Source organism: Oncorhynchus gorbuscha, linkage group LG24 (assembly GCF_021184085.1).
Source record: "Oncorhynchus gorbuscha isolate QuinsamMale2020 ecotype Even-year linkage group LG24, OgorEven_v1.0, whole genome shotgun sequence".
Classification (NCBI taxonomy): domain Eukaryota; kingdom Metazoa; phylum Chordata; class Actinopteri; order Salmoniformes; family Salmonidae; genus Oncorhynchus; species Oncorhynchus gorbuscha.
The window spans coordinates 23,507,163-23,535,147 of record NC_060196.1 but is presented as its reverse complement, the minus strand read 5'-3'; the positions used below and the strand labels follow the sequence as shown (position 1 = coordinate 23,535,147).

The 27,985-nt window shown below is 41.6% G+C and overlaps 2 protein-coding genes across 2 annotated transcripts in view; one reads left to right on the top strand and one right to left on the bottom strand.

The window, feature by feature from the left end:
• The window catches only part of cdcp1b (CUB domain containing protein 1b), a 29,923-nt gene extending 13,680 nt beyond the window's left edge, over nt 1-16,243 (top strand). The window contains exons 3-12 of the mRNA XM_046327480.1: nt 803-1,036; nt 2,585-2,941; nt 4,681-4,890; nt 5,775-6,131; nt 6,274-6,633; nt 6,902-7,099; nt 9,101-9,463; nt 13,433-13,789; nt 14,655-14,742; nt 14,871-16,243. Coding sequence (XP_046183436.1) covers nt 803-1,036; nt 2,585-2,941; nt 4,681-4,890; nt 5,775-6,131; nt 6,274-6,633; nt 6,902-7,099; nt 9,101-9,463; nt 13,433-13,789; nt 14,655-14,742; nt 14,871-15,402 — 3,056 coding nt within the window. The 3' untranslated portion in view covers nt 15,403-16,243. The remainder of the gene's footprint in view (nt 1-802; nt 1,037-2,584; nt 2,942-4,680; nt 4,891-5,774; nt 6,132-6,273; nt 6,634-6,901; nt 7,100-9,100; nt 9,464-13,432; nt 13,790-14,654; nt 14,743-14,870) is intronic.
• Nucleotides 16,244-17,902: 1,659 nt separating this feature from the next.
• exosc7 (exosome component 7) lies at nt 17,903-27,178 on the bottom strand. Its single transcript, XM_046326785.1, has 8 exons — nt 27,035-27,178; nt 26,734-26,835; nt 26,512-26,606; nt 26,230-26,395; nt 22,805-22,875; nt 22,534-22,657; nt 22,216-22,371; nt 17,903-18,063 (listed from the first exon to the last, which is right to left on the bottom strand). The coding sequence occupies exons 1-8, from the start codon at nt 27,089-27,091 to the stop codon at nt 17,959-17,961; spliced, it is 876 nt and encodes a 291-aa protein (XP_046182741.1). The 5' UTR covers nt 27,092-27,178; the 3' UTR covers nt 17,903-17,958.
• Between the last annotated feature and the right edge of the window lie 807 nt (nt 27,179-27,985).

Here is a 27,985-nt window from a genome sequence, read left to right as displayed (position 1 = left end):
GTCATTGTTCTGGGCTTGCTTCAAGTCTCTGCAAGTTTAGGTGATGAACATTTCCTGCATGTTCTTGTAGGTGCACTACAATAGTACTTTTCTCACAGAGAACAGCCTATGGAAAGTATTGAGTTAACCATACCAAACTTCCATCTTAACACCATAAGATGTACACCATGTAACCATTAGACTTTACTGAAAATATTTAGGTTTTCAAAGAAAGGATGAGTTTCTCAAACAATATGAGAGTACAGTACTTTTTAGTCGAGTACACAGTGGCCGGTGTGCTTGGTACCACGCTGTTTGCAGAAGCATCAACACTAGTCACATTTTTTTATTGTTATTAAAGTAGAATTTTATGTTGATTTGCTATTCAAAGACAAAAGAGCTTCCACCGTGGTAGGTTTAGAAACAGACCAGTCATCTGACACTGGACTTGATACAGGCTACTTTCTGTCCATTTGAATGTCACAGAGAACCTAAATTCATATTTTCCTCTGAGAGAAAATGTAACCGAGTGTTCTGGAAGGATGTGTATTTGTGCAATAACCAGTGCAGCCTCGAGTCCAGACATGCAAATAGGTAGCCTATCTAGCCTACTCCCAATGTTCTCCCAATGAAACTGAAATGCTATGTCACTGTTTTATAATCTTTTTCTCTCATGTATTTGTTATTACCTTCACCTCAAATCTTAGCATGTTCATTGATTCAAACAACAGTTTTACCCCTCAATACAATGATATAGTAGTAGATGAGCCTTTTCTGTGTGGACTGCAAAATATGATAAACAACCTTTGTTCTGTTCCCTCAGAATGTCTGCACATGAATGTCCACCCTGACAAAGATGCCGCTGTGACTGTGTCGTCCTCACTGTTCCTTCCATTGGAACAGTGTTCCGTGTGCACAGTCCGTGGAGGTGAGAATGACACCCAGACGGCCTGTCACTCATCTCTGGCCCTGGTCCCAGATGAGGACGTCACCTTGCTCTTCAACTGCACTGAACTGCCACAGACGGCCTTTGCCATCCAGATCCACAGGAAAATCGGTGAGTCTAGAGAAACGTTGTTGTATTGGGTTTCCCTTTAGACTGCCACCTTAATTCGATCAAACCAGTCAAAAAGACGTACCCCACAGACAGCTGCTTCAGAATTTGATATGCATGCCGTGGGTGGTAGTTGTGTCAACAAGGATACTGCATAAAAACTAGAGGTCGTCCGATTAATCGGAATGGCCGATTAATTAGGACCGATTTTCAAGTTTTCATAACAATCGGAAATCAGTATTTTTGGGCGCCTGTTTGCCTGTTTTTATTTATTATTATTATTTTTTACACCTTTTATTTAGTCTTTATTTAACTAGGCAAGTCAGTTAAGAACACATTCTTATTTTCAATGACGGCCTAGTTAACTGCCTCATTCAGGGGCAGAAAGAATTTTCACCTTGTCAGCTCGGGGGATCCAAACTTGCAACTTTACAGTTAACTAATCCAACGCAATTAACGACCTGCCTCTCTCTCGTTGCACTCCACAAGGAGTGTTACGCAAATGCAGTAAGCCAGTAAGCCACGGTAAGTTGCTAGCTAGCATTAAACTTATCTTATAAAAAAACAATCAATCATAATCACTAGTTAACAACACATGGTTGATGATATTACTAGATATCATCTAGCGTGTCCTGCGTTGCATATAATCTGACTGAGCATACAAGTATCTAAGTATCTGACTGAGCGGTGGTAGGCAGAAGCAGGCAGGTAAACATTCATTCAAACAGCACTTTCGTGCTTTTTGCCAGCAGCTCTTCGTTGTGCGTCCAAGCATTGCGCTGTTTATGACTTCAAACCTATCAACTCCCGAGATGAGGCTGGTGTGACCTAAGTGAAATGGCTGGCTAGTTAGCGCGCGCTAATAGCGTTTCAAACTTCACTGCTCTGAGCCTTGGGGTGGTTGTTTCCCTTGCTCTGCATGGGTAACGCTGCTTCGATGGTGGCTGTTGTCGTTGTGTTCCTGGTTCGAGCCGAGGGAGTAGCGAGGAGAGGGACTGAAGCTATACTGTTACACTGGCAATACTAAAGTGCCTATAAAAACATCCAATAGTCAAAGGTTAATGAAATACAAATGGTATAGAGGGAAATAGTCCTATAATAACTACAACCTAAAACTTCTTACCTGGGAATATTGAAGACTCATGTTAAAAGGAACTACCAGCTTTCATATGTTCTCATGTTCTGAGCAAGGAACTGAAATGTTAGCTTTCTTACATAGCACATATTGCACTTTTACTTTGTTTTTGCATTATTTAAACCAAATTGAACATGTTTCATTATCTACTTGAGGCTAAATGGATTTTTATTGATGTATTATATTAAGTTAAAATAATGTTAATTCAGTATTGTTGTAATTGTCATTATTACAAATACATTTTTTAAAAATCGGACTCCAATAATCGGTATCGGCGTTGAAAAATCATAATCTTTCGACCTCTAATAAAAACAGCTAAGGCCACCTTTCAAATCTAGCACTACGGGTGAACTGTTAAGCAGGTTTTGTTTGTGTTTCTTCTCCTCTTACCTGTTATGTAATTTTATTTTACCCAGATTGCACCAAGGACTCTTGCAGCCCTGCCACAGGTGCAGCTCAGCCTTCCCTTTTCCCAGAGTTCATTAGAACCCTTGTCTGGCAGCTAAATGTGCCAGAGATGACCGTTTTGAGTTTGGACTTCCCTAGTGACAGGCTGAAGGAGATGACTGAAGCAGAGATCTGTCAAGATGGCTACCAGTACGCTGTAACCAGGACCAGCACTGAAGGAGAGGTCAAAACTCAGACATACTGCAGGAATGGCCTTGTGGCTCACTTAGATATACTGAGCAACGCCACGGTGTCTTTGCAAGTTCAGAACGGCGGGGAGGTGAATTCCTCTATATTCACGGCCACTGCCAAACCAATGAAGAAACGTAAGCTCTTTCAACTCTTCTGTTCATGCCTCACAATAATGTGAACCATAGTTTTATATATATATATAGTGTCTATGTTGAGACTCCTTCATATTAGTGGATTTGGCTATTTAAACCACACCCATTGCTGACAGGTGTATATTCAATCTTCTTAGACAAACATTGGCAGTAGAATGGCCTTACTGAAGAGCTCAGTGACTTTCAACATGGCACCGTCATATTATGCCTCCTTTCCAACCGGTCCACATACTTTTGGTAATGTAGTTTATGTACACTAAATTATATTTAGTTGAAGACAGAACAATGAATTATACTGAATTAAAATGTAAACCCAACATGCAACAATTTCAAAGATGTTACAATTCATATAATGAAATCAGGCCCTAATCTATGGATTTCACATGACTGGGAATGCAGATATGCACTACAAAGTATGTGGACACCTGCAGTCAGCATTCCAAGTTCATCCCAAAGGCCTTCGATGTGGTTGAGGTGAGGGCTCTGTGCAGGCCAGTCGAGTTCTTCCACACTGATCTTGACAAACGTTTCTGTATGGACCTCACTTTGTGCCCTGGGGCATTGTCATTCTGAAACAGGAAAGGCCTTCCCCAAACTGTTGCCACAAAGTTGGAAGCACAGAATCATCTAGAATGTCATTGTGTGCTGTAGCATTAAGATTTCCCTTCACTGGAACTAAGGGGGCTAGCCCGAACCATGAAAAACTGCCCCAGACCATAATTTCTCCTCCACCGAAGTTTACAGTTGACACTATGCATTGGGGTAGGTAGCGTTCTCCTGGCATCCGCCAAACCCTGATTTGTCTGTCGGACCGCCAGATTGTGAAGCGTGATTCATCACTCTAGAGAAGTTAGTGTAGTGAGTGTTGCAACCGGGGACAGACGATTTTTACGTGCTACGCGCTTCAGCACTCGCCGGTCCCGTTCTTGGAGCTTGTGTGGTCTACTACTTCTCGGCTGAGCTGTTGTTGCTCCTAGACGTTTCCACTTCACCATAACAGCACAGTTAACGGGGGCAGCACTAACAGGTCAGAACTTTGACAAACAGACTTGTTTGAAAGGTGGCATCCTATGACGGTGCCTCGTTGAAAGTCACTGAGTTCTTCAGTACAGCCCATTCTACTGCCATTGTTTGTCTTTGGAGATTGTATGGCTGTGTGCTCGATTTTATACACCCGTCAGCAATGGGTGTGGCTGAATTTGAAAGTGTACCTTAAAAAAATGGGCCTCACAATGGGTCTGCGGTTGTGAGGTCGGTTGGACGTACTGCGAAATTCTCAAAAACGACTTCGGAGGCGGCTTATGGTAGAGAAATTAACATTCAATTCTCTGGCAACAGCTCTGGTGGACATTGTTGCAGTCAGCATGCCAATTGCACGCTCCCTCAAAATTTGAGATATCTGTGGCATTGTGTTGTGTGACAAAACTGCACATCTTAAGTGGCCTTTTATGGTCCCCAGCACAAGGTGCACTTGTGTAATGATCATACTGTTTAATCGGCTTCTTGGTATGCCGTACCTGTCAGGTGGATGGTTTATCTTGGCAAAGAAGAAATGCTCACTAACAGGGTGGTAAACACATTTGAGAGAAATAAGCTTTTTGTGCGTATGGAACATTTCTGGGACCTTTTTATTTCATCTCCTGAAACATGAGACCAGCACTTGTTGCATTTATATTTTTGTTCAGTGTAGTTTGAGTGCTTATGTTTCGAATCTTCCTCAGAGAGCCGAATGATGTCAGTGACGCCAGAGCCAGACACTATCGTCACCATCAGCAGAGACGCCAAAGCCAAAGAGTGCAGTGTGTGTGTTGGGGAGGGGCCTACCTGTAACTCCAAAGAACTCATCCTGAAAGACGCCCACAACATCTCTGTGACGTTCACCTGCCCACAGCCACAATATGTCTTCAGTGTGCAGATCAACAGGGAAATTGGTAAGATGCCTCTGACCCATTTTCCTCGCCTCAACAGGGCACTGACCAAACCTGACCCAATAGGAGTGACCCAATAGGAGTCTTAAAAGTGTAAACCCTTGCTCATCAGTTAGCTTCACTAACCATGATTCCATCCACATAGTTATACCCCATAAAAACTAAATCTCTAATGCTGGGATGAAAACTACAGGAGGCTTCGTTACAATTTTATAAATGCTCACAGATCATTTGTTCATTAGACATGTTGGGATCTTTTTGTCTGTAAAATTAATTATGCGCAAATATTTTTTTTTAAATCATATCGAATTAAACTTGGAGTTAGGTTATGATATGGTGTGTGGTCCTCCCACTAGGACTTGGGAAACCATGCAGGTTATTAGGATACAGATTAAATAAATGATGATGAACTTCACAGCATGATACACGGTGATGAGCTTGATGCTCCTTTCCAATAAATATTGAGGGTCTTCTGGGGACATCGTGGTCGATGCTTGACTGCTGTTTGACAGATAAAAATATTCTCTCATCCATAATAGTCTAATCATGTAGAGTAGCCTACCCGCACAGCCTACCCACATTGTATCTGAGCGGTAGGCTAGAGCACATGTGCCAAGACCAGAGTGGGCACATTTGCTATTTAACAGTTTTTGTGACCAAACCTTTGGCAGAGTTGAAAATGCGATGGAGACACATTGAGCCTTTAGATTTTTTATTCAGTACATTAAAATGTAGGTGAAAAAGTACATTTTGTGAGCACTATGTCATCACACACTGAAACAAGTTAGTTTGGTGGAAACACCACTGGTGGGAAAATGTGCATATTTTCCGATTTTAGAATATTCGCATGAAAATCTGTCGCTAATTAGATGTTTTTCCTCCTCCAGATTGCACAGAGATCGCCTGCAGTGGGAACATTGTCCAGGCGGAGTCCTCCCTCTTCCCAGACTTCAACAGAACCTTCACCTGGGACCTGAAAGTTCCACCTGGCCTTTCCTTCCAGCTGGACTTCCCATCACCGGGAATGAGACAGATCCCACCCTCTGAGTCCTGTCCTGACGAGCATACCTACACCATCATCACTTACCAGCGCACCGGGCCCGCCACCATCGGCATGTTCTGCCCAGATGGCACCATCACCATGGTCCAGGTGCTGTACAAGGGCCGAGTGTCCCTGCAGGTCCCCGGGGACAGGAAGCTGGAGCCGCTGGACTTCAAGGTCACTGTTGGGCCGGAGATTAAAAGTGAGTGTCTGGCAGCTATTGGAGGAGCCACAGGAAATCAATCCCTGCTGAGGTCATCCCTATTAGCCTATATATATTCGGTATCCCTCTAATGACAGAATTACTCATGTCATTGTACCTTATTTAACCCTCTTCCTTCCAGTGCTGGCTGTGGTAAAAGTCAACCTACCTCGTGGGGTGTCCGATACAAACTTTCTCTCAGCCAACTACCCTAGAGGTTTCTCTGACAATGACCTGATGAGGTGGGACTTCATGGTGCCCGGCATGCATAACTACACAGTTAACTTCCTGAATTACACGGCGCCTCTCTGCCGGAAGAAGAAAGTGATGGTGATTTACGACAAGGAGGGAGAGGTGGGCATCCAGAAGACCCTGGTGGACCCCCAGCCAACACACAGGCAGGGCAGCTTCACCATGACTATGTTTAACTGTGAGACTGACAAGACCAAACAGGGCCTGTCCCTACATTTCAGGCTCTCGGTAATGAGGAGCGGCCATCCAGGTACAAAGACTATTGACGATCATAAATTGTTATATGACATGATTGTGCTGTAAGCAATCACAAATAAGATCCAAAGATGCTCATTTATTCTGTGCATGCAATCTGTTAAACAAACACTAGACTTTTCAAAACCAATACACCACTAATATTTCCATTATAAACTTGTAGCCTAAAATTAGCCTGATCATTCAATCAAATTAATTGAGTGGTGATCAGTGACCTATTTCTCAGGATGATTGTGCCTGTTTTTCTTGTATTCCCTGGTCAGTTCTCTGCACTGTAAATCTGTCAGAGGAGGAAGGGCCATTCCTCCACATTGAGAAGATGGGCTCTGACTCCCACTGTGAGATGAGGATGGACTCTGTGGTCCAGGAGAAGATCACAGTTCCCTCAGGGACCAAAGCAAGTCTTTCTTTCCTGGACTGTCCAAGTGAAGACCTACGTCTGACAGCCACGAAAACCATAGGTACTGTAACAATACATACAGTAGGATTGCATGTATTGCCTCCAAAATAACTACACTTGAACATAGGAACTATAGTACTATGGACAGTATCTATACCATTCTCATTTAAGCTTGTTATGACAAAGCTAGAACAGATTGTATTATCCAAATCTAAGGATGTGCACCAATAATATTAATGTACAGTGCCTTCAGAAATTATTCACATCCCTAGATTTTTTTCACATGTTACAGCCTGAATTTAAAATGGATTCAATTGAGATTTTATTTTCACTGGCCTACACACAATAACCTATAATGTCAAAGTGGAATGATTATTATTATTATTATTTTTTTAATGTGTGAATTTTTACAAATTAATAAAAAATGAATAGTTGAAATGTCACGAGACAATAAGTATTCAACCCATTTGTTATGGCAAGCCTAAATAAATTCAGGAGTAAAGATTTGCTTAACAGGTCACATAATACGTTCCATGAACTCACTCTGTGTGCAATAATGGTGTTTAACATGATTTTTGAATGATTGCCTCATCTCTGTACCCAACACTTGCAGATAATTGTAAGGTCCCTCAGTCAAGCAGTGAATGTCAAACACAGATTCAACAACAAAGGAGGTTTTCCAATGAAAAGAAGGGCATCTGTTGTTAGAAGTTATTAAATTCCAGTGGTGTAAAGTCTTTACTTGAAAGTACTAAAAAAAATACTTGAAAGTACTAAAGTATTTTTTTGGGGGGGGTGTCTACTTTACTTGACCATTTATATGTTTGACTTTTAATTCACTACATTTCCAAAAAAAAAGTACTTTTTACTCCATACATTGTCCCTGACACCCAAAATAACATTTTGAATACTTGCAGGACAGGAAAAAATGGTGTAATTCACATACTTATCAAGAGAACAACCCTGGTCAACGCTACTGCCTCTGATCTGACAAACTCACTAAACACATGCTTCATTTGTAAATTATGTCTGAGTGTTGAAGCGTGCCCCTGGCTATCCGTAAATGAAAAAGATAAGAACATTTTGCTTTCTGGTTTGCTTAATATAAGGAATTTGAAATTATTCATACTTTTACTTTTGATACTCAAGTATATTTTAGCAATTATGTTTTCTTTTCATACTGAAGTATATTTAAAACCAAATCATTTTAGACTTTTACTAACCTAATTGCCAGAGTGAAAAGAAGGAAGCATAAAATATTTTTTTAAATTGCATCATGTTTGCAACGGGGCACAAAAGTAATACTGTACAAAATTTGGCCTGAATAGCCTGTTATGTTTGGGGCAAATACAACACATTACTAAGTACCACTCGCTATATTTTCAAACACAGTGATGGCTGTATCATGTTATGGGCATGTTTGTAATCGTTAAGGACAGTTTTTCAGGATAAAAAATAAATGGAATGGAGCTAAGCACTGGCAAAATCCTAGAGGAAAACCTGGTTCAGTCTGCTTTCCACCAGACCCTGGGAGATTAATTCACCTTTCAGCAGGACGATAACCTAAAATACAAAGCCAAATCTACATTGGAGTTGCTTACCAAAAAGACTGTGAATGTCGAGAGTTTTGACTTAAATCTGCTTGAAAATCAATGGCTACCTGAAAAATGGTTATCTAACAATGATCAACAATGAATTTGACAGAGCTTGACATTTTTTAAAGAATAATGGGCAAATGTTGCACAGGTTCCAGGTGTGGAAAGCTCTTAGAGACTTACCCAGAAAGTCTCACAGCTGTAATCGCTGCCGAAGGTGATTCTAACATGTATTGACTCCGGGGGTTGCATATATTAGTGTTTGATTTTTCTTGATTGTTTTGACATGTTAGAATTTTTTTCCCACTTTGACATTGGAGTATTTTGTGTAGATCATTGACAAAAAATGCCGAATCCATTTTATTTGTAACACGACAAGATGTGGAAAAAGTAGAGGGGTGTGAATACTCTGAAAGCACCGTGTGTAAACCATTATAATCTCTCAAGCCTCTGTGGATCTATTCCAGGATGCCAGAGTTTGGACTCATGCTCTGTGAGCGGGACTCTTCTCAAGGTCCCCAAAATTCCGATGTGCCTCCCTACGCTACTACAAAGCTTCACCTGGCACCTCAACATCCCAGTATATGGCACTGTGGATCTACTGTCCCCCACAGGAAACCTCAGGCAGTCCCTGCCAGGACAGGAATGCAATGGGAGTGTCTCCCTTCACATAGCTGAGGGTGATGGGTCCTCCATTGGCTACTTCTGCTCCGAAGGCATCATTCGCAAAGTACAAGTGCACTCCAACGTCTCTGTCACTGCCACAGCCAAGGACCTTAGCCTGAATCAAGGGCCTTTCCTCAATGTGTCCTTCAGTGATGAAATCTCAGGTATGCTAACTAACTGGATTTGCAGTCTTTTTTTTCATGTTTTAAATCTTTTAAAGTAACTGTCCAGTGAAAATCTCATTTTAACTCATACCCAAATTGACTCATCCTATATCCCCATTTGTGGCCAAAGCATAAATTCACTTAAAAAAACTTGTATCTCAAACAGACCATTTAAAAAATATGAGCTATTTCTTCATAGAGTATGATGTCATACTTCTGAGGAGGAGGAGCTGGCCAATCAGCAGTCTATTTTTAATGACCGGTATACGCTCACACCATTCTGTTGTTGGGGTATGCCTAGAACTGTTACAGTGACCATATTACCGCCATGCTGTCGCGAGTCATGAAGGCAGTCAAATTCCACGTGGCAGTTTAGTCATGGTAATTAGGCTTCTCCAAGCTCATGCTGCTGCCTGCCAAACTTGCTAACTGCCTGGTACTCAGCACTCTATTGTCCATATAATCACTCTGACATCAATGCAAATGTCATCTAAAATCTAATCAAATACTTCATGAGAGTCCATGATCTCATGTTGGGCAACAGTTCTATATGATATGCAATTGCGTGCGAGAACTGAGTGATGGCCTTTTTTTAAAAGATGAGGATCCCATCAGCTTTCTATAGGCTAGATCTACTATATTTATTTATCAACCTTCCTAACAGTAAGCACATTGTTTATCTTTACACACACATTATTTATATGTAAATACAGCATTAAATCAAGAATAGTCAGATGGGTGACAATATTAGCCTATCACTTGTGAATTACAGTGCCTTGCGAAAGTATTCGGCCCCCTTGAACTTTGCGACCTTTTGCCACATTTCAGGCTTCAAACACAAACATAAACATATAAAACTGTATTTTTTTGTGAAGAATCAACAACAAGTGGGACACAATCATGAAGTGGAACGACATTTATTGGTTATTTCAAACTTTTTTAACAAATCAAAAACTGAAAAATTGGGCGTGCAAAATTATTCAGCCCCCTTAAGTTAATACTTTGTAGCGCCACCTTTTGCTGCGATTACAGCTGTAAGTCGCTTGGGGTATGTCTCTATCAGTTTTGCACATTGAGAGACAGAATTTTTTCCCCATTCCTCCTTGCAAAACAGCTCGATCTCAGTGAGGTTGGATGGAGAGCATTTGTGAACAGCAGTTTTCAGTTCTTTCCACAGATTCTTGATTGGATTCAGGTCTGGACTTTGATTTGGCCATTCTAACACCTGGATATGTTTATTTTTGAACCATTCCATTGTAGATTTTGCTTTATGTTTTGGATCATTGTCTTGTTGGAAGACAAATCTCCGTCCCAGTCTCAGGTCTTTTGCAGACTCCATCAGGTTTTCTTCCAGAATGGACCTGTATTTGGCTCCATCCATCTTCCCATCAATTTTAACCATCTTCCCTGTCCCTGCTGAAGAAAAGCAGGCCCAAACCATGATGCTGCCACAACCATGTTTGACAGTGGGGATGTGTGTTCAGGGTGATGAGCTGTGTTGCTTTTACGCCAAACATAACGTTTTGCATTGTTGACAAAAAGTTCAATTTTGGTTTCATCTGACCAGAGCACCTTCTTCCACATGTTTGGTGTGTCTCCCAGGTGGCTTGTGGCAAACTTTAAACGACACTTTTTATGGATATCTTTAAGAAATGGCTTTCTTCTTGCCACTCTTCCATAAAGGCCAGATTTGTGCAATATACGACTGATTGTTGTCCTATGGACAGAGTGTCCCACCTCAGCTGTAGATCTCTGCAGTTCATCCAGAGTGATCATGGACCTCTTGGCTGCATCTCTGATCAGTCTTCTCCTTGTATGAGCTGAAAGTTTAGAGGGACGGCCAGGTCTTGGTAGATTTGCAGTGGTCTGATACTCCTTCCATTTCAATATTATCGCTTGCACAGTGCTCCTTGGGATGTTTAAAGCTTGGGAAATATCTTTGTATCCAAATCCGGCTTTTAAACTTCTTCACAACAGTATCTCGGACCTGCCTGGTGTGTTCCTTGTTCTTCATCATGCTCTCTGCGCTTTTAACGGACCTCTGAGACTATCACAGTGCAAGTGCATTTATACGGAGACTTGATTACACACAGGTGGATTGTATTTATCATCATTAGTCATTTAGGTCAACATTGGATCATTCAGAGATCCTCACTGAACTTCTGGAGAGAGTTTGCTGCACTGAAAGTAAAGGGGCTGAATAATTTTGCATGCCCAATTTTTCAGTTTTTGATTTGTTAAAGTTTGAAATATCCAATAAATGTTGTTCCACTTCATGATTGTGTCCCACTTGTTGTTGATTCTTCACAAAAAATACAGTTTAATATCTATGTTTGAAGCCTGAAATGTGGCAAAAGGTCGTAAAGTTCAAGGGGGGCGAATACTTTCGCAAGGCACTGTATGTATTACCACTTGTGAATGATGCCCAGCGTAAAAAAATGTTTTTTTTGTTGCTAGTGGTTGTATTCATTTGGGATCTATCGCATCCCACAACTGTCCCAGACTATGTTTGGAATATTTATTTCTCAAACAGAATAGAATATGTAAACTTTTGTACTATGAGGAATAGTAGATTGACATAGGCTAGTGCTTTTGCTGTTTATTTAGCCTACTCATCTTGTTGGCTGACAAAAAGTAAATGTGGACCGTTCTTCCAATATATTTAATATGCACCTTGGAATTGGATAAGGGTGCGCACAGTTGCGTCCCCAATGTCAGTCTTCACTTGTAGCCTGTAAGAAAGACCCGATCACGTAATGGAGAGCCATCTGAGTGAGCGGTGCTTCGTAGCAATCAGGGAGAGGAGAATTATAATATTTAGCCCGAGGGCTCAACGGCCACTGGCCGCAAAAGGCATGGATGTCTTTTAAGGAGCATTACGGCCACACAAAGGGGATGCCGCCGGGAAATCGAGGCATTATCAAGTGTTTGTCAAATTGTGAGTGAGAGACTGATGAAGTGTGTACAGCCTGCGCAACAAACAAAGTAGAGCTCATGCATTTCAAGCAACTCTTTTCAAATCATCATTAGTCGCGTCATGCAGCCTTACAATGTATAAAAAATCTAAACATAAAGAGCAACGTTGGTAGAAATGAAGTTACATGAATAACTCTAAATGAAGCATATAGAAGTACCTATTTCTTTGTTAACTGTTCAACACAGCCACATATGTGCACTCCCTCAAATTGTTTGGAGAAAATATATATATTTTTATTCAGCTTTGTTCAATTGTATTCTTCATACTATAAAATAATATAAAATGATGCTACGAAATTCTAAGCAAATCTTGTCTGCTTAATGAACTAGTGTAGCCCACTGCCATATGGCATAGCCAGATCAGGACCTAACATAAAGACAACTCAGAGTATGTTATTCTGTTCTTCTGAAATAGACCACATTTTCTTCATATCATGTTTTTTTTTAGACCGGTCTAAAATAAATAATGGATTTATTGTAATGGTGTAGGCTACATTACATGGATTTATTAGAATATTTCAAATGTAGATGTTCCAAAGGTCAGCACCAGTGGCTTGTAGGCTGTGTGTGGAAGCCAGGAGATGCTAAATGTGTTTTGTTAATTAACGGTCAATTACCGTGAGACTGACTGTTATTTGCTTGACAATCATCGGCTGACAAAATGTTGTCCACCACAGTCCTAGGTACGTCTACACCATTCAAACACAAAGCTTATTTTTGTCGTACTTAGTATTTCACTCGTATTTTAATGAATTATAGGTCACATTTCATAGAAATCTGGAAACACTGGACAGTTACTTTAATACCCTCTTCACATACCTTTTTATGATTCCTTGTGTAACATCTACAAGAGAGCACTGAAATACAGCAATAGCAAGGGGATTTGTTTTAACAATGGATTCAGTGGAAAATTCCATTCTCCCTCTCTTCAACCACTGTGTTCAAACTGTATTGAAAATTATTGTTCCTCATCACTTACTTTTTCTCTATCAGAGAGCGTCATATATACTGTCCAGCCCAGAATGGGTTCCCCTGCCCTCCTGGCCACCCCAAACTGGCCCAACGGTATGAAGCCGTACTCCACCGTATCCTGGATCGTCAACCTGCCGGGCCATCTCCAGGCCAACCTGCTGTTCACTAACATCAGCCAGCCCAAGTGTGGCCAGGGGCACACGTGCATCAAGGTGCAGACCCTGGGCTCTCCAGAGGAGTTATTGAGTCAAAGGGAGGATGAAGTGGCAGAGGACAAGCTGATGGTCCCTGAGAGCTTCTACCTCAACATGTCCAACTGTTTGCCGGAGGACAGACACTTCAGTGTGCTCAGCAAGGTCACCCTACAGAATACTAGCAGTAAGGACCTGTTTGTAATGTTATTATGGAGTTGTGACTGAATTATGGTTGTGATAAGATATCTGCATAATCCTATAATTTTTCTGGTTATTTCAATAACTCTTTAAGAGATCTTAAATTTGAGGGAAAATGAAAACAATTTATATTTCAATTTTAATTTATATTTCTTAAATGACATCAATACACGTAGGGCACTTATTAGGGATACATGGTGGTCTCATAATCATCAACACTGTATTTAGGCGTGCTGGCAGTGAAGCTTGACTCAACTCAGAATATATGTTCATCCCTCTACTAAGTATGAAAAAAGCTCAGCGATATGTCAAAAGATGGAAGAGAAAACCGCAACTTTCTACAAAATAATATTGAGCTCTCATTCAAACCCTAATTCAAATTTTCTTTGCTCTATCAACTTGAAACTGATTGATGTTCTTGAGGGTAGGAAGGTGCATGCCAAAGCAGGTGTTGATAAAAAAAATAAAGTATAAATTAACAGCATGCAATTCAGTTGTGAACCTTAACTCTTAGCACATACTGTCTCTAGTACGATTTGAGAAAATCTAAGCAATCCGTCAAAAGATGAGAAAATGGAACCTGTGTAAAACATTATTTACATCCTAAATGAAACCCTTGTAACTTCACTTCTCTTTGCTCAATCAACTTGAAACGTGCCATAGTGTTTTGAATTGTTACATGGGAGTAGATTTGTTACAAGGGAGGATGTACAGTATAATGCTTCCATGCAACTGTCTTTCAGCCTGCTCATAAACCAGCACCCCATTTCATTGCTACAGTACATGCTGCTATATTTGTCTAATTCTTACCATTTCTAATCATGATTATCTTCTTGTGTGTGTCTCTATAGTGCTGCTCCAGAGCTCCATTCTGTGGGCTGTGGGAGCAGTGCTGCTCCTTATGCTCATTGTGCTGGCAGTCGTCTGCTTGGTGATAAGGTGAGAACACCTGCCTCACCAAAACAATCTGTATAGCTTTGATGTTAAGGTCAATCCATGACTTCGCTGTTTCCCCTGCTGTAGTTTGTCTGACTCAACCATTTGTATTCCTCTTTCGTGCTTTACAGGAAGAAGAAAAGAACGATGGTCAATGAGGCTTCCATCTTCGTAAGGAAAGGGAATATCTTCATCCCAGGCGACGGCATGTTCCCCAAAACCCGGTCGGACAATGAGTCTCATGTCTACGCCTCCATCGAAGACACCATGGTGTATGGCCACCTGCTCCGCGAGCCCAGCTATGTGGGCACCGTCCAGGCCCACTTCCAAGTACAGCCGGTCGACACCTACCGGACATTCATGCCGCTCCAGGACGGAGTGCCAGAGATCACAGAGACTGCTGCAGACCACGAGCCTGAACTGGTGCCTGAGAAAGACATGCACAGACCTTTCCTGGACCCGTCGGAATCCTTCATGCCATCAAGACCTCGCACGCCCATAAACCGTCACAACAGCATGGGCTTCATGGACCGCAGGATGGTGGACAATGAGCTGTGCACGTTCAAGAGCACTGGGGATATAAATACGATTCGACTGTCGGGTGCAGACCAAATCCTAGAACCGGAGATCTTCATCGGCTCGGATGGAGAGGAATCCATTTAGCGTACTGTGAGATGGACTACTGTTAATTATTTCACATTGTTGCAAGTTCACTGCAGTGTAGAAATGGAGCGGAAATGTGCCTTTGCATAACAATCCGGGCGTCTGTATTAGTGGTGTGTTGTCTACTGCATAAGACCATCAGACAACACTGGTACTACATTTCATTCCAGCCTCTGAGTCTACGCTTCCTTACAGCACATGGTGCTGCTCTTCTGATTTTACAATACTGGTGGACTTGGTTTTTGTGTATATTTCTTGATTGTATTTGATCTTTGTTTTATATGCTAGTATGTACTTAATAGAATGAATGTTGCCCTGGGCCACTGGTGTGCCATGGATTTAGGAGCAGGGTTGCATCTAATGAGTAACCTTGAGTTACTTTTAGCTTTTTTGCATTGTTGATGCTGTTTGCCAAAGGTTTTTCTCTGTAAATGTATTTTTAGACATTACCAAACGTTTTCTCTGACAATGATTTTAATTAATTAATTAGACATTTTGAGTGGTCTGTGAAAGTGTACAGTGTGATATTGTGAGTAATAGTTTTTTTTAGGATAGACAAGGTAATCAATCCAAAACACTAAAACTTACAAAGAAAAGACAAAAGGCTTCCTTGTTGTTATGGGGAAAAGTTACATTATTAATCCTTTGGCTAAAACCTGTGACCTTTTAAATCCCATCTTGTAGCTTGTTATAACCTTGAACCACGGAAGACCGATTGTTTGGAAGGTTGGAGTGGTTACCATTGAGTATTTGTTGAGGGACTTTTACAGGAAACAACCAAACCTTTAGCCAGAAGCCAAGGGTCATCAGATTGTGGCAATAAACTTTGGTTTAAAATCTTGTCCTCAGTACGAAAATATTATAATCACTTTTATTTTTTTTAATATACACTGCTCAAAAAAATAAAGGGAACACTTAAACAACACAATGTAACTCCAAGTCAATCACACTTCTGTGAAATCAAACTGTCCACTTAGGAAGCAACACTGATTGACAATAAATGTCACATGCTGTTGTGCAAATGGAATAGACAACAGGTGGAAATTATAGGCAATTAGCAAGACATCCCCCAATCAAGGGGTGGTTCTCCAGGTGGTGACCACAGACCACTTCTGGGTTCCTATGCTTCCTGGCTGATGTTTTGGTAACTTTTGAATGCTGGCGGTGCTTTCACTCTAGTGGTAGCATGAGACGGAGTCTATAACCCACACAAGTGGCTCAGGTAGTGCAGCTCATCCAGGATGGCACATCAATGTGAGCTGTGGCAAGGTTTGCTGTGTCTGTCAGCGTAGTGTCCAGAGCATGGAGGCGCTACCAGGAGACAGGCCAGTACATCAGGAGATGTGGAGGAGGGCAACAACCCAGCAGCAGGACCGCTACCTCTGCCTTTGTGCAAGAAGGAGCAGGAGGAGCACTGCCAGAGCCCTGCAAAATGACCTCCAGCAGGCCACAAATGTGCATGTCTGCTCAAATGGTCAGAAAAAGACTCCATGAGGGTGGTATGAGGGCCCGACGTCCACAGGTGGGTGTTGTGCTTACAGCCCAACACCGTGCAGGACTTTTGGCATTTGCCAGAGAACACCAAGATTGGCAAATTCGCCACTGATGCCCTGTGCTCTTCACAGATGAAAGCAGGTTCACACTGAGCACATGTGACAGTCTGGAGACGCCGTGGAGAAAGTTCTGCTGCCTGCAACATCCTCCAGCATGACCGGTTTGGTGGTGGGTCAGTCATGGTGTGGGGTGGCATTTCTTTGGGGGGCCGCACAGCCCTCCATGTGCTCGCCAGAGGTAGCCTGACTGCCAGAATCTAATTGAGCACATCTGGGACATCATGTCTCGCTCCATCCACCAACGTCACGTTGCACCAGACTGTCCAGGAGTTGGTGGATGCTTTAGTCCAGGTCTGGGAGGAGATCCCCCAGGAGACCATCCGCCACCTCATCAGGAGCATGCCCAGGCGTTGTAGGAAGGTCATACAGGCACGGGGAGGCCACACAACACTACTGAGCCTAATTTTTACTTGTTTTAGGACATTACATCAAAGTTGGATCAGCCTGTAGTGTGGTTTTCCACTTTAATTTTGAGTGTGACTCCAAATCCAGACCTCCATTGGTTGATAAATTTGATTTCCATTGATGATCATTTGTGTGATTTTGTTGTCAGCACATTCAACTATGTAAAGAAAAAAGTATTTAATAAGAATATTTCATTCATTCAGATCTAGGATGTGTTATTTTAGTGTTCCCTTTATTTTTTTGAGCAGTGTATATTAACCACTGTTCAATGAACATTCCCTAAAACATTTTTTGTTCAGTAGTGTAGTTCGGTTTTCATATATTTTTCAGTTAATATCAGTCTAGACATTGTGATAAAACATAAGTATTCAAAGGCTAGCTCTCTGAAATAACAATTGTAAATTAGGAATTTACAAAAAGGATTTCATGAGTCTTTAAATAAATACCTTTAATACTTTTCTCTGAAAACAGACAAGGAAAAAGACTGTACAAATAAAATGCTTTATTAGAATATTAAACATTTACAAAAACAGTGATGCTAACCAAGAAAGCCCACTTTCTGTCTCTTCTTTCCCAGACTCTCCTCCTCCTGCAGAAGCTCCATGAGGGGGGCGTGGAGGGCTTTCCCTACCCGTTTCCCGGTCTGTAGAGATACACAACAGAGCATCAGAATATGTTAGTGTTGGATAGATACACACACAAGGGTTTTTCTTTATAAAAAAAACACATTGTAGAATAGTGAAGACATCAAAACTATGAAATTACACATATAGAATCATGTAGTAACCAAAGTGTTAAAAATATCAAAATGTATTTTGAATGAGATTCTTCAAAGCAGCCACCCTTTGCCTTGATGACAACTTTGCACACTCTTGGCATTCTCTCAACCAGCTTTGAGGTAGTCACCTGGAATGCATTTCAATGAACATGTGCTCCTTCTTAACTACATTAACTTCCTTAATGCGTTTGAGCCAATCAGTTGTGTTGTGACCAGGTAGGGGGAATACGGAAGATAGCCCTATTTGGTAAAAGACCACGTCCATATTATGGCAAGAATAACCCAAATAAGCAAAGAGAAACGACAGTCCATTACTTTAAGACATGAAGGTCAGTCAAACCAAGAACTTTAAGTTTCTTCAAGTGCAGTTACAAAACCATAAAGCGCTATGATGAAACTGGCTCTCATGAGGACCGCCACAGGAATGAAAGACCCAGAGTTAACTCTACTGCAGAGGACAAGTTCATTAGGAGTTACCAAGCCTCAAACATTGCAGCCCATAAAAATGCCTCAGAGTTCAAGTAACAAACATCTCAACATCAACTGTTCAGAGGAGACTGCGTGAAATCAGGCCCTCATGGTCAAACTGCTGCAAAGAAACCACCACTAAACGTCACCAATAAGAAGAGACTTGTTTGGGCCAAGAAACACAAGCAATTGACATTAAACCAGTGGAAATCTATCCTTTGGTCTGAGAAGTCCAAATTTGAGATTTTTGGTGCCAACGGCTGTCTTTGTGGAGGCAGAGTAGGTGAAAGGACATCCACCGTAAAGCAAGGAGGAGGAGGTGTGATGGTGCTTTGCTGTTGACACTGTCAGTGATTAATTTAGAATTCAAGGCAGACTTAACCAGCATGGCTACCACAGCATTCTGCGGCAATATGCCATCCCATCTGATTTGCGTTATCATTTGTTTTTCAACAGGATACTGACCCTCCAGGCTGTGTAATGGCTATTTGAACAAGGAGAGTGATGATTGCTGCATCAGATGTCCTGGCCTCCACAATCACCTGACCTCAACCCAATTGAGATGGTTTGGGATGAGTTGGAGAACTCCTTCAAGACAGTTGGAAAAACATTCCAGGTAAAGCTGGTTGAGAGAATGCAAAGGGTGGCTACTTTGATAAAACTCAAATACAAAATATATTTTGAGTTGTTTAACACTTTTTTCGTTACAAACATGATTCTATACGTGTTATTTCAAAGTTGATGTCTTCAACACTACTCTACAAAAATTAGGAAAAATAAATAAAAACCCTGGAATGAGTTGGTGTATCCAAACCTTTGACTGGTACTGTTTGTTCAAAAGAAATTATTGTTTTTGTCCATTAAAATAACATAAAATTGATCAGAAATAAAATTATTGTTTTTGTCCATTAAAATAACATAAAATTGATCAGAAATAGTGTAGACATTGTTAATGTTGTAAATGACTGGAGGCTTCATTAAATAGTACCCGCAAAACACCAGTCTCAACATCAACAGTGAAGAGGCGACTCCGGGATGCTGGCCTTCTAGGCAGAGTTCCTCAGTCCAGTGTTTGTGTTCATTTGCCTCTTTTATTGGCTAGTCTGAGATATGCCTAGAAGGCCAGCATCCCGGAGTCGCCTCTTCACTGTGGACGTTGAGACTGGTGTTTTGCGGGTACAATTTAATGAAGCTGCCAGTTGACTTGGGAGGCATCTGTTTCTTAAACTAGACACTAATGTACTTGTCCTCTTGCTCCGTTGTGCACCGGGGCCTCCCACTCTTTATATTCTGTTTCGAGCCAGTTTGCACTGTTCTGTGAAGGGAGTAGTACACAGCGTTGTATGAGATCTACAGTTTTTGGCAATTTCCCGCATGGAATAGCCTTTCTCAGAACAAGAAATAGACTGACGAGTTTCAGAAGAAAGTTATTCGTTTCTGGCCATTTTTAGCCTATAATCAAACGCACAAATGCTGATGATCCGGATACTGAACTAGTCTAAAGAAGGCCAGTATAATTGCTTCTTAGGCCAGTTTAATTGCTTCTTTAATCAGTTTTCAGCTGTGCTAACATAAATCAGAAAAGCTTTATGCTAATGATTTTTTAAATGATAAACTTGGATGTGATGATAATGGGCTTCTGTACGTAGATTTTTAAAATTTTATTTTTTTTGTATAAAAAAAGCTGTTTCCAGCTACAATGGTCATTTACAACATTAACAATGTCTACACTGTATTTCGGATCAATTTGATGTTATTTTAAAAACGGACAAAAAAAGTAATTTCCTTCCAAAAACAAGGACATTTCAAAGTGACCCCAAACTTTTGAATGGTAGTGTGTGTGTGTGTGTGTGTGTGTGTGTGTGTGTGTGTGTGTGTGTGTGTGTGTGTGTGTGTGTGTGTGTGTGTGTGTGTGTGTGTGTGTGTGCGCATAAACCTTTAGTATATGAAACATTTAAAAAAATGAAATATCATATTTACATAAGTATTCAGACCATTTACTCAGTACTTTGTTGAAGCACCTTTAGCAGCGATTACAGCTTCAAGTCTTCTTGCGTATGACGCTACAAGCTTGGCACACTAGTATTTGGGAGTTTCTCCCATTCTTATCTTCAGATCCTCTCAAGCTCTGTCAGGTTGGATGGGGAACGTCGCTGCACCGCTATTTTCACATCTCTCCAGAGATGTTAGATCAAGTTCAAGTCCGGGTTATGACTAGGCCACTCAAGGACATTCAGAGACTTGTCCGGAAGCCACTCCTGCGTTGTCTTGGCCGTGTGCTTATGGTCATTGTCCTGTTGGAAAGTGAACTGTTGCCCCAGTCTGAGGTCCTAAGCACTCTGGAGCAGGTTTTCATCAAGGATCTCTGTACTTTGCTCCGTTAATCTTTCCCTCAATCCTGACTAGTCCCAGAGTCCCTGCTGCTGAAAAACATCCCCACGGCATGATGCTGCAACCACGCTTCACCATAGGGATGGTGCCAGGTTTCCTCCAGATGTGACGCTTGGCATTCAGGCCAAAAAGTTCAATCTTGATTTCAGACCAGAGAATCTTGTTTCTCATGGTCTGAGAGTCTTTATGTGCCTTTTATCGAACTCCAAGTGGGCTGTCATGTACCTTTTACTGAGGAGAAGTTCCATCTGGTGGAGTGCTACAGAAATGGTTGTTCTTCTGGAAGGTTCTCCCATCTCCACAGAGGAACTCTGGAGCTCTGTCAGAGTGACCATCGGGTTCTTGGTCACCTCCCTGACCAAGGCCCTTCTCCCCCGATTGCTCAGTTTGGCCAGGTGCCCACGTTTAGGAAGAGTCTTGGTGGTTCCAAACTTCCCCCATTTAAGAATGATGGAGGCCACTGTGTTCTTGGCGACCTTCAATGCTGCAGAAATGTTTTGGTACCGTTCCCCAGATCTGTGCATCAACACAATCCTGTCTCTGAGATCTACTGACAAATCGTTTGACATCATGGCTTGGTTTTTGCTCTGACATGCACTGTCAACTGTGGGACCTTATATAGACAGGTGTGTGCCTTTCCAGATCATGTCCAATCAAGTGGTTGAAACATCTCAAGGATGATCAATGGATGCACCTGGGCTCAATTTCAGTGCTCAAAGCAAAGGATCTTAATAATTATGTGAACAAGCAAGGGGCTGAATACTTGTCTTATTTATTTTAATTTTTTGCAAGAATGTCTAAAAACCTCTTTTCACTTTGTCATTATGGAGTACTGTGTGTAGATTGCTGATTTAAAAAAAATCTATTTTAGAATAAGGCTGTAACAAAATGTGGAAAAACGGAAGGGGTCTGAATACTTTGCGAATGCACTCTGCATTGTAATTGCAAAAATAAAAATTGCACAATGCATTCACAAACAAAATAAACTGTACATTCACACACTTAATGAATTTCCTCTACACAAAAGGTATAATTGTGTAACCAACTTTGTGATGTGCCGATAAGGTTAAAATTTGATACAACTGAACATTCTATGCAAATAAGTTTGCCTGGGTGAGGACAGATAGTATGAAAAAGGGCACAGGCATCCTATTTCACCTCGGTCATCTCAAAGATGCTCTCTGGGTCCAGGCTGCCCCCCCCCACCTTCCTGACACAGGTGACCGTCCCCTTGTGTGTGACGGAGATGATCAGGCTGGCCACTGAACACGCCTTCTCCTGCAGCGTGGCGTCCACCACGTGCCTATGGCCCACCTGGAGTGAGACGAGGACACACAAATAATATGTGAATAACCATCATTTGTGGACAAAACCGTCCAGCTTTACTATCCTTTGTCTAAACTAAACTCATGTAAATGTGATTTGATACACTAATACCATCTCAGCAGGTGTTGCAATGTGAATGACAGAACCCACCTTGCACAAGGTCACGATGCAGGGAACGTTCTCCACATTGAGTCGCATGCAGTCGTAGGGGTCGTCTGACAGCTCTATTTCCTTCACTCCTTCCTCATCCTCAGAGATGTGCACTTTGGGAATTCTGTTGGGAGAGAGGAAAGGTGAAGAAAGTGTTTGACTCAGGACTAGATGTTCTATTGTTTGAGCTCTGTAGGACAGACTATGAAATCACAGCATCTATTTATTGCAATTTAATGAGCAAAGTGGTAACTGAAGCTTAGCACCTTACTTTGTATTGAAGAGAGCTGCTTTAATTGCAACAGAGATGGCATCAAAAAGATTTCCATCACACTGCAGGAGCTGAGAAACAAAATAAAAAGTGATTACTTCACACACAAATAAAAGAGACCAATTACACTTTGCAAGGGGAACTGTCCCTCCCGACCTTCAGGCTATGCGCAAACCCTACATCCCAACCCGAACACTCCTGCCACCTCTGGTCTCTTGGCCCACCCAGCCCTACGGAGGGCAGCTCCCGCTCAGCTCAGTCAACTCTTTCCTGTTTTGTGGACTTCACTAGACAGAGGTCGCTCTCCAGGTTTTGTGATGAAACAAAGGTATGGTTGAATGTATTCTGCCACTGTCTTTTTAGGCCTATATATATCACGGTCGCAAGGTACAGTACATGAACTAACAGGTTATAGAGCAAACAATGCAATTATCATAACACATATTGTAATATGCCTTCACATTTTCTGGCTCGACTTCCCTAGTGACTTTACCCACGCACCGCTACTCAAGTAGACCTGTTGTAAAATAAATATCATTAGCCTTTTGCTGTCATTTGTAGGCCTACAGTGGGAACTCGCCTTTGTTGGTAATTGCTGCAATATAGGCCTAGCATGTTCAAAACTTTTGTGAAGGTTTAAACCAGGTCTTTAACTATGCAATACGTGTTTTTAGTTCAATCTGGGACATTTTCTTCAGCCTAATTAAGTTCCAATTGTAATGCTGTATTTGTAGCAATAAAAATATAATTACTGGTAGGCCTGTTATAGGGGCTACTCACACTCAAACCATGACTAGGAAAAACCTTGTGTAACACTTGTTTTGGTTACTACATGATTCCATGTGTTATTTCATAGTTAAAGTCTTCACTATTAATCTATAATGTAGAAAATAGTCAAGAGAAACCCTTAAATGAGTAGGTGTCCAAACTTTTGACTGCTGCTTTATATATGATTTATCCGCTTGGTGGACCCCCATGCTCCTCGAGACAATAAATGACCAAAACAATCACACTCAAAATCTGTCTGTTAAAGCTAGGGAGTTTGTTTTATTTTTACATGGTTGCACTTCAATCCACCGCATCTGCTGATGTCGACATTCCACATCTGCAGCGGAAGGTGGCAGAACTACAGCTGTGTTTGTCAGACCAGGCGACATCTCGAAATTCAGTCGTCATGAAATCGTCTGTAGTGTCCAAACGGTCTACTTAAGGTCTACTACTTAAGCAATAAGGAATCTGAGGGGCTATGGTATATGGCCAATATACCACGGCTAAGGGCTATTCTTAAGCACAACGCAACGTGGAGTGCCTGGATACAGCGGCCATATACCACAAACCCCCGAGGTGCCTTACTGCTATTATAAACTGGTTACATTTTTCCCCATATCTCTCTCAGATATAGGACAGACACTTCAAAACATTCTTCCTTTTGATTAAATTTGTGATTGTCTCCCCCCCATGTATGAATCTGTTATTCAATGTACTTCTATGGGCTAATGGCAGTTAAGCCAAATTCAATGTTTCCTTTAAAAAAAAGTATACCTACAAGAGTCCTAAAATTCTAAATCAGATAGCCAACTTATCCTTGATATGAACATCTTAAAACAATTCCATATTTTAGCTTAGTAGAAGCGTAGCATTGCAATACCTCCAAAATCACATCACTGTCACGCCTCCGTTGGGAGGTCTGTAGAATTGCAAAAACGGTTTGAATGGTCCGTTGGCTCCCAGCAGCAAGATTTTGATTGGACGTTACATTTTAAACCCCCCCCCCCTCCCACACACACATGCCTGTTTGTGCTACGTGTTAGGTTCGACACTGTTTTCAGACCGGGAGGGACATTTTGCGGAGTTATTCAGTACGCTGGTTTGCAACATTGTAGAAAATGAAAGAACACCCGGAGGGAAAATATGAATCTGTCTTGTCAGAAGTGTGCTCTATACACAAAAATCGACGTACGCCAACAATTGCTGAGGTTTTAAATCAGCGATTTCCCGTCATAGACTGTAAAAAATAATCTGCACACACTGTTGCACCTACGACACTAATCTAGTGAGCACTATTGGAGCTCCGCCCAAGCAAGGCATTTCATTGGTTTGACATGCAGTGTAAATCAGAGTCCCCCCGCTACATCTCCACCCTTTTTAGCAATTTTTCTGCCATAAACCTCCCCAGGCGTACCCATATTAAGGAAGCCTGGTTGTCAAAGAGGCTCGCTTAGGAGAAACCCAGCCCCGGGCCCTTAGACTCGAAGGGTATACAATACGCATTTATTTTGTAAAAAGACAGGTGCTGCTGATAATACTGCCACCATCGTCAAGGCAAATGATAAGCATATGTAGCCCATGTATCGATGCTGTCTGGCCAAAAAGAGTATAGCATGCAATACAATTTTTGTGGGCCAGACAAAAATCAGATACATGGGCTACATATAGTAAGACAGAGAGAGGGGCGCTGTTTCGCTCGCTCAGGTGCTTTCTCCGGTGAGATACAGTAGTTTCAGCCACTTGCGATTTGAAGAGAAGCTGGCAGGTGCACAGTGCACTGTTCGGACGCTGGAATTATTTTGGATGAACATGTAAAGGTGACCTATTTTTTGAAGTGATTTGTTTGGCAATCAGACTGCTCTCCTGGGGCCTCCAAATCACTAAGTCCGCCCCTGGCACCAGAGCTTCAATTGACACCTGCTGTTGAACTTGCAGTGAGGAAGAATATTTTAGGCCTACCAGAGTTCCCCCTTTATTCATCGAACAATGTAATGCTTATCTTTATTTAAAAAAAATACATAACAATCTGATTGAAAATTAACAAATTTGCCTCCTGTATAGCAGTAGTAGCCTGTCTGACAAGGATAAAGAATGCAGTGGTGTTGGGAACACGGAGCCGGTTTCTCTCCATCGGTCTCTCTAAGGCCTAAGCTTCTCTTCTTTCATATTAAAAAAAAAATATATATATATATATATCAATATCCTAAATGCAAGCAATGCCCTAAAGCATAAGTGCTCAAATCTCCAACATCTGAACCGTGAGGTCGACAATTGTTTTAGGAAAGTAAAAACCAATAAAACAGGCTATGAAATTTTGAATATGCTACACGTCGAAACAAATAGTTTTTTGGTCATTTGTTATAGGCAGTTAAGGACATGTAACTGTGGATCATTTGGCCAATACCGTTCTTTTGTTGAGGGTGATGGTAGCACCAGGTTGGAGGTTTCTTTCTCTCTTTCTACTCAGATCTGAACGGCACGGGTGTGTTTTGTACACAGGCCTTTTCGGAACGGGTCTGACTGTCCTTGGGTCCATTCGGAATGTTTTGTTTTATAATTAAATCGATGCATATCACATCGGGTGGGAAAGCCACAGATCCATTTGAGAACCTGTTAAGACCTCTACTTTGATGATGGTAGCCGTGTCAGTCACTCACCAGCACGTCCACATAGAGCACCCAGCAGTGTTCCCCTGGGCTGATGCAGAGGCTTTTCAGGTCCACACTGTATCTGTTGTTGAACACTTTGTACAGGGTGTTGCTCAACTCCATGCCCAGCTCATCACCACCCCGACCCTCAAATTCTGGTGTGGCATTGGCAGAGCTAGGAGCGGTACAAGAAGAGGGCGATTCATCATAAATGACTTGTTACAACACTACCACCAGTGTCCGACATATTAGAATTATACGGTACTCCAAGCAAAACAACGATGCACTCACCAATCAACAAAAAACTCCAGGTAGCCTTCATCTGGGACCATGGGCCTTGGCTTTCCCATTTCAGCTTTGACTCCCACTAGCACGTCTGTATGCCCCTGCAAGAGACAAGACATATATTGAATGCAGGGATATGATACATGTATCTCACTGTCTGACATGTCAGATCCCACGGTGTTAGCTTTTTGATGTGCCACATTGTTTTGCAAGGAGCATTGAAATTACCAGTGTCACTTTGGCTGAGCCATCTGTATTTGACACCATGTCTGTCTCAATCTCCATGTGTCTGTAGTCCTCGCATCCTCGTCCATCAACCCGTAAGTCATCCTGGTGAAAGAAATTACCATAGAACATAAGGACAACATCTTGTCACATTCTGGCATTAACGTTAGCTTGTTAGCTAGCTATGCCAAGAGGATGCCTTTCGCTGTGGTAAAGAAAGACAGCTAGCCATAAAACAATGAATTCACGCAAAAAGGTCAACTGAACAAGAGCATGTAACAATATCTTTCAGAATACCACCTACCCGTACACCATGCAAAATATACACTTTTTCAGCCTCACTGACTTGTACAGTAGCCATGATGCGTTGCACTAAAATACCACATGTGTTCTTCCGCTGTGTACGTCATCAAAGAGCGGCAAAAAAGGCACAGATAAAACTCAGCTTCTTATTGTACCTCAGTGGCAGAAACTATCCAGATTGTTGCTGGATCAGTGTACAAATCAACACAGCTCTACCATTCGATTCAAATGCCCGGAATTGTGTGTGTTTTTGGACTGTTTGAATTTGTACTTTATAGCCTTTGAGATAACATGGCAATGATTTAGCTTGTTATGCATTCAAAATCAGACTATTTTAAGATCGATATTTCTTTGATTACTGCTGTTTTAACAAATAGCTATAGTTATTACATAAAAGTAGGCGAGGGATGATATTCTGCAAAAGACTACTTTGTAGTGCAGTTGGAGTTTAAATTGAGTTAGATGAATAGCCATAAGGCCAGCAGATGGCGATATTGAGTCATTTCATCTTACCGTCCAAAGGAAGCCAATGTAGCAGGCTACACTTGTATCCCCCCGTGGACCGGTTCAAACATAAAACATTCTCCATTCAGGTTGCAACGGCGTCGATTTCCTACTCAACTTGATGTAATGGTGAGAAAAAACAGGGGAAATTAGCGTAATTTTCTTATGAAACACCACTTTCCATAACCATGCTAGAGCGGCTAATGCCCATGAATGCTAGTCCTGGGGTGTATAATCATTATGCTGATTCTGTTGCAAACCGTTTACTCCAAACAGAAAACACAAACGAGAATTTCTATTGAACAAATTCAGGTAGATCCCGCTCCGTTTCGTTCTGTTTTCTCTGTTTGGTTCTTAAACGGTAAATGTTTCTGTCATGAATACAACCCTGGGTGTATTGTAAAGTGACTGTTCCACTGGATGTCATAAGGTGAATGCACCAATTTGT

What these genes read in the sequence shown, in the direction of transcription:
- exosc7 (XM_046326785.1), bottom strand. Translation starts at nt 27,091, where the DNA reads ATGGCTACTGTACAAGTCAGTGAGGCTGAAAAAGTGTATATTTTGCAT. An exon ending in ATATTTTGCATGGTGTACGG is followed by an intron (nt 26,836 to 27,034) that starts GTAGGTGGTATT and finishes TTCTTTCACCAG; the next exon opens with GATGACTTACGGGTTGATGG. An exon ending in CTGGAGTTTTTTGTTGATTG is followed by an intron (nt 26,396 to 26,511) that starts GTGAGTGCATCG and finishes TACCGCTCCTAG; the next exon opens with CTCTGCCAATGCCACACCAG.